General features: G+C 40.8%; 1 protein-coding gene across 1 annotated transcript in view; it reads right to left on the bottom strand.

Annotated features, from left to right (window-relative positions):
* Positions 1-12,840, bottom strand: part of vegfc (vascular endothelial growth factor c) — a gene marked incomplete at both ends in the record, with an annotated part of 98,308 nt that overhangs the window by 45,659 nt on the left and 39,809 nt on the right. Inside the window, one exon of the mRNA XM_083922888.1 lies at positions 11,601-11,791. Coding sequence (XP_083779014.1) covers positions 11,601-11,791 — 191 coding nt within the window. The remainder of the gene's footprint in view (positions 1-11,600; positions 11,792-12,840) is intronic.

Genomic DNA, 12,840 nt, shown 5'->3' with positions numbered 1-12,840 from the left:
TCTTTGATATGTTTACACCGAACAGGCAGTTAATCAAAATGGAATTCAAGCGTTACGCCAAGCTCCTATTTGGCCTTTCTTCAACAGTGTACTACTACTACTTCTACTGCTACTACTGCTGCTACTACTGCTGCTACTACTACTACTATTGCTACTACTGTTGTTGTTGCTACTCCTACTACTGATACTACTACTACTGCTGCTATTACTACTACTGCTGCTATTACTACTACTGCTAATACTAGTAGTAATGCTACTACTACTACTGTTACTACTACTGCTACTACTACTTCTGCTGCTACTACTAGAACTATTGCTACTACTACTGATACTACTACTACTGCTGCTATAACTACTACTATTACTACTACTGCTACTTCTACTGCTGCTGCTATTTCTACTACTACTGCAACTACTACTAGTACTGCTAATACTACTACTACTGTTACTACTACTGCTACTACTACTACTACTGCTGCTACTACTAGAACTATTGCTACTACTGTTGTTGTAGCTACTACTAATGCTACTACTACTACTGCTACTACTACTACTGTTACTACTACTGCTACTACTACTAGAACTATTGCTAATACTGTTGTTGTTGCAACTACTACTACTGTTACTACTACTGCTACTACTACTACTGCTGCTACTGCTACTACTAAATGAATATTTTATGACGTTTATGTTAAATGAAAATGACCTTGAGTAACTGGAAATCAACCATCAACAACACTTTCACAAGACAGCCTCTTGTAGCGGTGCTCTGCCTGAGCATCACTTTGCTTCTTTTTTCAACATGCACTTACTTTTATCTTTTGTTACCCTGTTAACCCTGAAATGAGGGAAACTCTGAGTTTTCCGTTTCACAAAGGGAGGTAACTCAAACCAGAGACAGAGGGGTAACTCTAGCCTGTTTCACAAAGAGAGGTAACTTAACCTCTCGGTCAGTTACCATGGTAACATGCTCTCTGAAACTAACCTGGTCAGGACCAGGTTTTTCTCAGAAAACCTTGAGTTTCTCTCTGTCTCCGCCCTCTTTCAGCCACACACAGTGTTTGATTTCCTCATTCATTCAGTCAGCACGCGAGTTTTGGCGTAGTATAGTTCCGTCTGTTTTTTCAGAAAATCATTGCAAAAATCAGACATTAGAAGTTATAGGTCACCGACACACTGGCACGGCTGATGATCCAAACACTTTGTTCAAATCACTATTCTCTGATCTCTGAGGGCTGTGAACTGCAACTTCTCCGCCTCCTGCTCTGGTACGTGCTGACGTGTTACGGTGACGTATTACGTTATTTTCGGTGCTTGTGTGTTGGTCACTCGTTGTTGTGTCACTGTTAGCTGCTCTCACTAAATTCAACTGTTTCTGCTATAATATTCACCACAGCGGCTAACTACCGCTTAACATTTAAACATCCACTAGTTCTACTCAAGCACTCACAGCTCTCCTTCTTTCAGCCGCTTTCTGGCTAATTAATCGTTACACGCTGTTAGCCACTTTAGCTTAGCAGTTAGCTTCACGGCTGGTGATGGCTTCCCCCGCTCTCTCTCCTGCTCTCTCTTGCTCGGAGTGTCCTATGTTTAGCTACTCCTCTGCCTCCTTTAGTGATAATGGTAAGTGTAATAGGTGTAGTGTATTTGTAGTGCTGGAGGCGAGGCTCAGTGAGTTAGAGGCACGGCTCCGCACCATGGAAGCTCAATCTTACGCTACAGTAGCTAGCCAGCCACCTACAACTTTAGCCGGTGCGAAGCCACATAGTGTAGCGTTAGCTCCTGCTAGCCCTCCCCCGGCAATCCCTGAGCAGCCAGGGTCCTCCTGGGTGACTGTGAGAGGAAAGCATACTTCTAAATCGAAGCCCATGGTTAACCATCCGCCCGTTCACGTTTCAAACAAGTTTTCTCCACTCAGTGACACGCCTGCTGAGAAAACAACACTGGTTATTGGCAGCTCCATTTTGAGAAACGTGAACTTAGTGACACCAGGGACAATAGTAAAATGCATCCCAGGGGCCAGAGCGGGCGACATTGAATCCTATTTGAAACTTCTGGCTAGGGATAAACGTAAATATGGTAGGATTGTTATTCACGTCGGCGGTAATGACACCCGATTACGTCAATCGGAGGTCACTAAAATTAATGTGGAGTCGGTGTATTCTTATGCAAAAACTATGTCGGACTCCGTAATTTTCTCTGGTCCCCTGCCCAACTTGACTTGCGATGACATGTATAGCCGCATGTCATCATTCCGTCGCTGGCTGTCTGGATGGTGCCCGGTAAATAATGTGGGCTTCGTAGATAATTGGCAGTCTTTCTGGGGAAAACCTGGTCTTATTAGGAGAGATGGTATTCATCCTACTTTGGAGGGTGCTGCTCTCATATCTAAGAACCTGGACGCAGTTGTTAGCGGTCTAAAACCATGACAACCCGGTGTTGGGATCAGGAAGCAGAGTGGCAGTCTTACACACCTCTCTGCGCTCCCTGTGGAGCATTTTCCAGCTCAGTTTAGTATACAAACACTGTCTGCCCCACGATCATTTAAATTAAACAGATCAAAAATGAACAGAAGAGGAGCTATAAAGAAAAACTTGATACAAATCAACGCAAAATCTGCGACAATGCAACAATATCAGAAAATAAAATGTGGACTTTTAAACATCAGATCTCTGTCATCTAAAGCTGTATTAGTAAACGATCTGATATCAGACAACCATATTGATTTACTCTGTCTGACCGAAACCTGGCTGCGTCCCGAAGAATATGTTAGCCTAAATGAATCCACTCCTCCCAGTCATATTAATACTCATATTCCTCGAGGCAGTGGTCGAGGAGGAGGCGTTGCAGCTATTTATGATTCAGGCCTATTAATAAACCCTAAACCTAAACTAAATTATAATTCATTTGAAAGTCTTGTTCTTAGTCTTTCACATTCAACCTGGAAAACTGTGCAGCCAATTATATTTGTTATAGTGTACCGTGCTCCTGGTCCGTACTCTGAATTTCTGTCTGAATTCTCAGAGTTTCTGTCAAATTTAGTCCTTAAATCCGACAAAGTAATCATTGTAGGTGATTTTAATATTCATGTGGACAGCGATAATAGTCTCAGTATCGCGTTTATCTCTCTATTAGATTCGATTGGTTTTAGTCAGAGTGTACAATAACCTACTCACTGTTTTAATCACACCCTCGACCTTGTTTTGGTTTATGGTGTGGAAATTGATGACTTAATAGTCTTTCCACAGAATCCTATTTTATCAGACCATTTTTTAATAACTTTTGAATTCATATTACAGGACTACTCACCTCTGGGCAAAAGTGTCTACACTAGATGTTTATCTGATAGTGCTATAACTAAATTTAAGGAAGCGATTCCATCTGCATTTACTTTAATGCCTCATCCTAATATTCAAGACTCCTGCACTAACGTTAGTTTCTCTGAAATTGATCACCTTGTTGAAAGTGTTGCAGGCTCTCTAAGAACAACACTTGACTCTGTTGCTCCTTTAAAAAAGAAGATAATAAAACAGAGGAAGTTAGCTCCGTGGTATAACTCACAAACCCGTGAATTAAAACAAATATCGCGAAAGTTGGAAAGTAAATGGCGCTCCACTAAACTGGAGGAATCTCACTTAGTTTGGCAAGAAAGTCTTAAAACCTATAGGAAGGACCTCCGTAATGCCAGAGCAGCATATTACTCATCTTTAATAGAGGAGAATAAGAACAATCCTAGATTTCTTTTCAGCACTGTAGCCAGGCTGACAGAGAGCCACAGCTCTATTGAGCCATGTATTCCTATAACCCTCAGTAGTAACGACTTCATGACCTTCTATAATGACAAAATTATAACTATTAGAGACAAAATCAACTCGCTTGGCACTATTTTTTCATCAAACCCAGGAACCTTACAAACTGTATGACCTGATATATTCTTGGACTGCTTTTCTACAGTCGACCTTAACAAATTAACATCTACTATTTCAGCATCAAAACCTTCTACTTGTCTCCTAGACTCTATTCCAACTAGGTTACTTAAAGAAGTGTTACCTTTAATTAGCACTCCTGTATTAGATATGATTAACATGTCTTTATCAGCAGGTTATGTACCAATGTCTTTTAAAGTAGCTGTAATTAAACCTCTTCTTAAAAAGCCCAGTCTTGATCCTGAGGTACTAGCCAACTATAGACCTATATCTAACCTTCCTTTTCTCTCTAAGATCCTCGAGAAATTAGTTGCCAATCAGTTGTGTGACTTTTTACATAATAATGAGTTATTTGAGGATTTCCAGTCAGGATTTAGAGCAAATCATAGCACTGAGACAGCACTGGTGAAAATTACTAACGACCTTCTAATAGCTTCAGACAAAGGACTTGTCTCTGTACTTGTCTTACTAGATCTTAGTGCTGCCTTTGACACTATTGACCATCACATCCTGCTACAGAGACTGGAGCATCTAATTGGCATTAAAGGAACCGCACTGAGCTGGTTTAAGTCATATTTATCAGATAGATCTCAGTTTGTACATGTTAATGACAAATCCTCCATGCACACTAAAGTTAGTCACGGAGTCCCACAGGGTTCTGTCCTTGGACCGATTCTTTTCACCTTATATATGCTTCCCTTGGGAAATATTATAAGGAAGCACTCCATAAATTTTCATTGTTATGCTGATGATACACAATTATATTTGTCGATCAAACCAGAAGAAACCCATCAGTTAGATAAACTTCAAATGTGCATTAAGGAAATAAAAAGCTGGATGACCTGCAATTTCCTGATGTTAAACTCAGACAAAACTGAAGTTATTGTACTTGGCCCCAAAGGCCTCCGAAACTCAATAGCTAAAGACATTGTTACTCTGGATGATGTTGTGTTGTCCTCCAGCACCACAGTAAGGAATCTGGGTGTTATTTTTGATCAGGATATGTCCTTCGATTCTCACATAAAACTAACAACAAGGACTGCATATTTTCACCTGCGTAATATTGCAAAAATTAGGAACATTGTGTCTCAGAAAGATGCAGAGAAACTTGTTCATGCATTTGTTACTTCTAGGCTGGACTATTGCAATTCCTTATTATCAGGCTGCTCCAATAAGTCTGTTAAGAGTCTCCAGTTGGTCCAAAATGCTGCAGCTCGTGTACTAACTAAAACAAATAGAAGAGAACATATTTCTCCTGTATTAGCTTCTCTGCACTGGCTACCTGTAAAAACTAGAATAGAATTTAAAATCCTTCTCCTTACGTACAAAGCTCTTATTGGTCACGCTCCGTCGTATCTTAAAGAGCTCATAGTACCGTATCACCCAACTAGATCTCTGCGCTCTGAGAATGCAGGGCTACTCGTCGTTCCTAGAGTCTCCAAAAGTAGAATTGGAGGCAGAGCCTTCAGCTACCAAGCTCCTCTCCTGTGGAACAAACTCCCAAATGTTATTCGGGAGGCAGACACTGTCCCCTTATTTAAAAGTAAACTTAAAACTTTCCTTTTTGATAAAGCTTACAGCTAGGGCTTACGATAAGACTTTATTCTGCTTAATTATGCTGCTATAGGCCTAGTCTGCCGGGGGATAATACTTTTCCTGATACTCTGAGCTTCTCTCCTCTCTGTCTGAATCATTCATGTCCCATCAATGCATGTTACTGATTCAGCTTCTTCCCCGGAGCTGTTTGTGCTTTGTCGTCTCGCAGGTCTCTGCTGATCGTGGTGGTGCTTGCTGCCGTGGTCCTACATGACGCTTCCTGCTGCTATTGTCACTGTTACTCATATATACTATCACTAGTTTAATAAACTATAAAATTTGTAGCTGTATAGTAGCTGCTATTGCCACTACTCATCATTGATCATGTTTGCCACCATAATTATTATCATTTTCATATTCTGTCACCTTAGCTGTGCTTGTTTCTACTATTCTGTTGTATTAACTGCCTTAACATATACGTTATATTCACATTACTATAAATATTATAGTTACTGTTAGGCTTTGCTTGCATCTCTGGAAGTGTGTCTGTCTGTCTCTCTCTGTCCATCTGTGTGTCTTTTCTCTCTTTCTCTCTCCTTTTCTTCCTCCCCAACCGGTCAAGACAGATGGCCGTCCTCCACAGAGCTGGGTCTGTCTGACGTTCCTGCCTGTTATAGGGAAGGTTTTCGTTGCCACTGTACTCTACAGAGGAATTGTTGGGTCTATGTAATTCATAAATAAGTCATTGAGTGTGGTCTTTACCTACTCTGTAAAGTGTCCTGAGATAACTTTTGTTATGATTCGACACTATAAATAAAATTGAATTGAATTGAATTGAATTGAATTGAATTGAATTGAATATTAGGTGGCGACTATTTCACTACCATGGCGTGTCCTTTTGATAACGATCCCGTGGATGAAGGTGCAGAATTAGTGCGCAGAGAATTAAATATTCGTCGGGAGATGATTATCAAACTATTGATTATAGATGTTCTTGCATTTCCAGGCAATTCTCTTTTTGAGCGGTACCGTTTCATATCACAGCAGATATTGTGTGTTGCGCTGCGTTTTTTTTATACAACGTATAAAAATCATTCAGTAGGCCTACATTAGAAGTTATATTAGGTGGTGAATATTTCCACTCCAAAGGTGAAGGTGACGCATTACCGCAAAGAGAATTAAATATTCTAAATATAAGATGATTATCAGACCGCGCATAGACGTCCTTAATATACTGCAGCCATAATTACAACATGAATTAAATGGATCTTTTGAGCAGGTTGAATGTATTTGACTCAGCGTTTCCTAAATATAATCCCAGCTTTTCTTGCAATTCATAGGTTCAAAAGTGTGTGCTTTTAGTCAGGTTACCGGTATATAAACTACTCCTATAGGTGGAAACAACAGCCTTCTGATCCAGAATTTCATCTATAATGCGAAGGGGTGAATTTCACGACAGGGGTGCTGAATACGCACAACACCGTTTCACGTCACTGTCCATCTCATCCGTCCTTACATTTCCAACATTAACAACCAGTAATGCTCTTATATCACAGCAGATATTGTGTGTTGCGCTGCGTTTTTTTGCAAACGGGAGTTTTTTAATCAACATATAAAACAGCCACTTACGGTAATATTTACTTTACCATGTAAAACATGCTCAAAATGAGGCGCCACCATGAGATTTTGACGATGTTTTACCTGTTTGAACAATGTTTTTATTTTTCATCTTAAGCTGCTGCCAAGTGCGATTCTCCCCCGTGGGAATGCACTTAAATGAAATAAATTAATAGGCTCCCACTCAAGCAGTTCCCCCTGTGATATTACTGTGATTGCAACAGGACTACATTTAAACTTATGCACTGACCCGCACCGTCTCCCTCTCTTTTGCTGCAGCAGCGGTGTAAACCTGCTCAAACTCACCGTATGAGCGCATTAATATTTCCATTTCCAGTTGTAGCGTAGCCCTCCGCTTCCCCGTTGCTATGGTGACTCGTCGAATCAGGGCTCCATTGATGCTGTCTTTTTTTTACTTGTGGTGCATGCGCTTAACTCCAGGTCAAACTACTCTGAGTTGATCAACCTAACGCAAATCTGCTGTTCTGGAACCGAAAACTCAGAGTTTCCTATCTCAGAGTAGATCAACTCAGAGTTCCGGGTTAAACTCAGAGTTTTTTTAACCTGCTTTGTGAAACAGGCCCCAGGACATGACACCCCTCAAACTCTTCTTCCCCTGTCTCAGAAACTCTCTTAACCCTTTGATATTTGAGAGTAACTCTATGCGAACTCTGTAGCAGGCTGTTAAATGTGATACTAAACAGATCTGAATGAAACTGATTAAACTACAGATATTTCATCCACCAGCTCGTCCGTGGACAACAAGAGCAATGTTAACTATGAACTATTATCTTCCCTTGTAAACGATATGAACACTGATACCCCCTCTCATTCTCTTCATGAGGCGTTTTTATTGCCTGAACTGATTTAAGCTTCAACTCAGAGGAGTGAAGACCAACGTTCTTCTCCCTCTGATAAGGAACACTTATCGCCCTAAGACTCTTGCATATTCATATCTGATTAAGAGGAAACACAAGAAGAGACTCATTTTCAGTATGTTTTAAAATAACTGCTGAATTAAGTGTAAACTGTAGGATGTTATGAGTTTTCTTAATCTGTAAAGAAATATGTTTTATTTGATACAACACTGAACTTCCTGAAACGAACTATCACCAAATTACAGAAATGCTTTGATATTTTGTTTTCATACATGTTCGAATGAAGTGACTGTCACTGAAAATGAAAATGATTGTTTGACCATATTAATGTAAGATGTTATTGTGTCACTGACAACTACTTCCACAGGTTCCATTAAAGGGAAGAAATAAGCTATGTTTTATATATTGTGCTAACTGTTGACTTTCTACTTTTGAAGGTCTGATTTGCTCTGTTCATCTGAATGTGTCCTTGTATGTTTAATGAGGACTGAGCAAATGGCAAAAGTGTTTAGTATTTTTAAGTTTTAGTCCTTGTGTTTTTGATCCAAGCTTAATTTTATCCAGGTCAGTTAAAATAAGCTCAAGTCATTTTGTGAAATTACTCTTTCAAGTTTATATCAAAGTTCAACATTTGCCAGGAGTTTGTGAACAGAAACCAGCCAAACCTCACTCCAATAGCTGTGACTGAGAGAGACCCCAAGTGTGGGGCAGGGTTAACAACAAAGTAACCTTTAACGCTCTGAAAGCAGTTACCAAGGCAACTTTGTCGGTGTCCCCTCTCTCGAGTACAGCCCTGTTGAACAGAAGCTTCACTGCCTGGGCCCCAGTGTTCTGCGTGTACCTGTGAGCTGTGACCATGAGGCTTCCCTCTTCTTGGCTCTCCTCTTCAACAGCTGGATGTCTGGTGAGGTGACTTGGTTCGGTATCTTTGATGAGCAGGTCAGGTGATGCTAATATTTGATATTAAACTTGTCTTTTTTTAAATAAAAGTATGGTTATGAAACAGCGTAAAATGTTACTTTCCAGTGTTTAATCCTGCCTACCGAAATTCGCCATGGTGCCCTTTTCAATAAGGAAAAATGAATTAGCCTAGTTGATAACCCTCAGGTTCCCTACAGTCCGAGTCACCCACAAAAGTGTCTCAATGGCGATTAGAGGTCATGGGCAAGAGACACCATTCCTGGAAGTAAGAGAAGCTCAGCCTTTTCAAGGTTTAGATTCAGGTGGTGTACAGACATCTACTGAGAGTCAGCTTGACAAGCAGGGATTTTTTTGTCTGTTACCTGGGTTTCAGACTGGTGACAGAAGTCACCTGTGAAAAAGACAGGACCTGATTAATGGCATCTGCATAGCTGTGGTGGGAAAAGCCATGTGAAGGGATTATAAAACCTGAGTGACTTAGTGTAGAGAGAAAAGAAGTGGGGGCGCAGAACAGGACCCTGATGGATCTCCATAGTTTGGCTACAAGGTTCAGACACAGATCTTAGTGTGGTCTTTGAGGAAGAATATGAGCAGGGAAAGTGCAAAGCCTAGGACACTTAGTTTCTGGAGGGTAGAGAGGAGGATCTGGTGGTTCAACATGTCAGATGCTGCTGAGAGGTCCAGAAGGGTGATTAGGGAGGAGAGAGAGGTTGCACTGGCAGTGGTCAAGAAGGTCAAGAAGGTATTTCTGGTGGAGCTATGCAGAAAGTTCAGTGAAGACATCTTTAAATGTTTAAGAGGCCGGGGGCCAGGTTTGTAATTATTTACATTGGATGGGTTGAGTGTTGGTGTCTTTAAAAGAGGATTCACTCTTGCTGCTTCTAGAGTGTTGGGAAAAACAGTTACCAAAGATGAAATGATGGGATAGGTGAGGAAGGGAAGGATGTCAGGCGCAATAGATGGAAGAAGGTGAAAGGGGATAGGGTCAAGAAAGCATGTTGTATGGCGGTGGGATGTAATGAGGGTTAGGAGACTGGGAGAGAGGGATGAAAAGAGAGTCAGAGTGTGAGATGAAGATCTAGATACAGGACAGGACCATTAGTCACAGCCCACTGTTTTTTAACATCATTGACTCAAGACAAGCACATTGCAGTTACAGACACAAATTCAAACAACTAGCCCTGTTATAATGAAGATGCAAACCCCTGCTGTTCTGTGCTGCCAAAACAGAGCAAGTAGAGCCGAGCCAACCATAGGCAAACTCACTCTGTGATGAAGCTGGCAGATTATCATCAAATCTACTGTATAAGGATTTCTCAGCAATCAAAGTTCAAGGTTCATTTATGGTCATTGTCCAGCACAGTTCCACAAGGAAACACAGTTGTAGTCCCTTTACGCTACACAAGAAAAAGAACAGTAGTGCATTCCTGTTGTGTATTTCTTGAATCTGCGTCAGGAGAAATGTAAACAACAGCAACAAAAACACTGATGAATTATCGGACAATAAAAATTCAGGGACATCAGGGAAACATTGCCCCTCGACTCTGACTATGTTTGAGCAGATGCAAGTATAGAGTTCACCTTCCCTCAGGAGTCTGCTCTGTCTGCACGCAACACAACAATTGGGTATGCCACTATGGAGCCAGGACTCTGCAATGAAATGGGAGCAGTCTCCGATCTCCGAGTCTTACTTCATCCACTATCCTACGCCCGGATCAGCCAGGAAAAGGCTGGGTAGTAGGACAGCCCTAGGCTCCAGGCTCTCTTCCCTGGCAACATGGTGCTATGTGTAAATGCTGTTTGTACAATAAAAGCAAGAGCCCCTCAATCAGACAGGAAACATGCTGGAAATCTGATACACACACACACACACACACACACACACACACTTACAGCTCGTTTCCTCAGCAGGTGCAGATGCTCTGAAGTGACTATGTGAGTAATAGTAAGCCTGTTACTCAGAGAAACCAGGTAACCTAGGTAGTCACAGATGTGTGTGTTGGAGCAGACTGGCGGACACACAGACACACTCACACTGTGAGTTAGTGTTTCAGTTTTGAACTCATTTTGAATATGAGGAGATAACCCCATCATTATATTATCACAGATAACAACCAAAGTCTTTGAGCCAAGCTTGCGGTGCTAACATCTGCTGGATGGATTCCCTTGAAATTTGCTCCAGATACTCAGCATCCTCAGAGGATGAATCCAATTATATTTGATGATTATGATCTTTTTTTTTTATTATCCAGAACTTGTAGCATCATATTTGCAACAGGCATGTGCAACATGTAAAAAAAAATCAAAAACTGAGAGCCCTGATGTGTCAGCATTTCATTAGCATGTAACACTACCATGGCATGGTACTGTTAACATTACATTACATAAGCATGTTACAGGAAGAGTAAACCAAAACAAATAGCTCCAAGATGTGAAGCTGGTAACAGTGGTAATAACCAGGTATCCCGATTTATCTATCAATTACACCACTGTTAGTTTTGGTGGTCATTCATGTTTAAATGGAATGACCAACTCTAAAGTCTAAAGTACAGGTGTAAAGTAAAAATGAAATAAAAAATATAGTTAAACCTTAAGTTACTTATGTATTAGACCTTTTCTTATGAAACTGTCTGTGTGCCAATCCTCACTCATCAAGAATCCCTTATACACAGATGCAAATTTGAGTACATAATACAAAAGAAGAGAATAAGAATGAGCTCACAGTTTTGCTGAGGTAACCAGTGGAGATATTCCTGCAGTGTTTGTCTTCAGAGTGGCAGCATCCTCCACATCTGTAGACGGACACACAGGGTGGTTTATAGAAGATGTTGGTGGGAGCCCCGAACTCCCTGCCCACGTCGACACACACTTCCCTGGGCATGCACTGAGTCTTCCTCCACTCCGACTCTATACCTGCACATACACAGAAAGTCAGACCACCACCACAGCAATGCTACATGTCCTTTTCGCTACATTTCTATATTCCAGTGAGTGGTGAGACTTGTGAGCAGGTGTAAAATATCAACTTTTGGTCGGTTTTCACCTGGTTCAACATCAGTCCTGAGTGATCAGATCACAAGTGGACAGCTCTCAGTCCATCTGTTCACACAGGACGCGTGTCCACATGCGTCTTCACTGATGTGATTTCCCTTACCCACTCTATAGGTAAATAAACACCTACATCATTTCCGTTTACGTATAGATAGCCTCCATATTTAAATGACAACGCTTTTTGTTATTGTGTGTAAATTTCATTCGTCATTTTCACATAAACCATTGTTACAGAAACATGAGATGACTCGTGAAAAAGTGCTGCCTACAGTTTGTATTTGTGGCATAGGCAATAACTTTTTCTGCTTTACAGCGGTATGTGTGTAATCAGTTCAAGTTCAGATGCAGGATGTTTAAAGCACGTCTTAAATATCTGTTAAATTGTACTGTTTATGTTGGTATTAAGCAGTATAGGAGTCATGTTAGGTTACTGCTTATTATAGGAAATTAAGTGTTTATCTGTTTAACACCCAGAAAGAAAGAACAGAATGTCTGTAGTAATATATCCTACATATTTGTGAATCAGGGTGTATTTTATGAACCTAAAAATAAGGTATATTCTACTGGTCGTTCCGGGGACTTTGCATTGCCAACACTACCGCCTTTTTCAAGCACACAGAGCTCCAGAACCGGCTGAGGATAAGAGCAGGGGAATAGACACCCACACATACCCACAGTCTGATAAAAACATCCAAAACACATGATTCACTCTCAGTGCTTTCTATGACATGAGAGATGCTTTCAAAATAATAATGTTTTAAAAATAAACAGATCTACCTAGAGATCAGGCGTGTTGAAAAAAGCAAGTCAATGAGTAGGTAGTTCCTCTTACAGCTGAGTAGGTGGCCCTTCAATAAATCATTTAATCCCCAATCAAGCTAGCCACAGTGCTAAACTGGAACTAGCTAGCT

This window comes from Echiichthys vipera (genome assembly GCF_963691815.1).
Source record: "Echiichthys vipera genome assembly, chromosome: 2".
NCBI lineage: Eukaryota > Metazoa > Chordata > Actinopteri > Perciformes > Trachinidae > Echiichthys > Echiichthys vipera.
The sequence above is the reverse complement of the archived record's forward strand: the minus strand, read 5'-3'. Positions and strand labels throughout refer to the sequence as shown.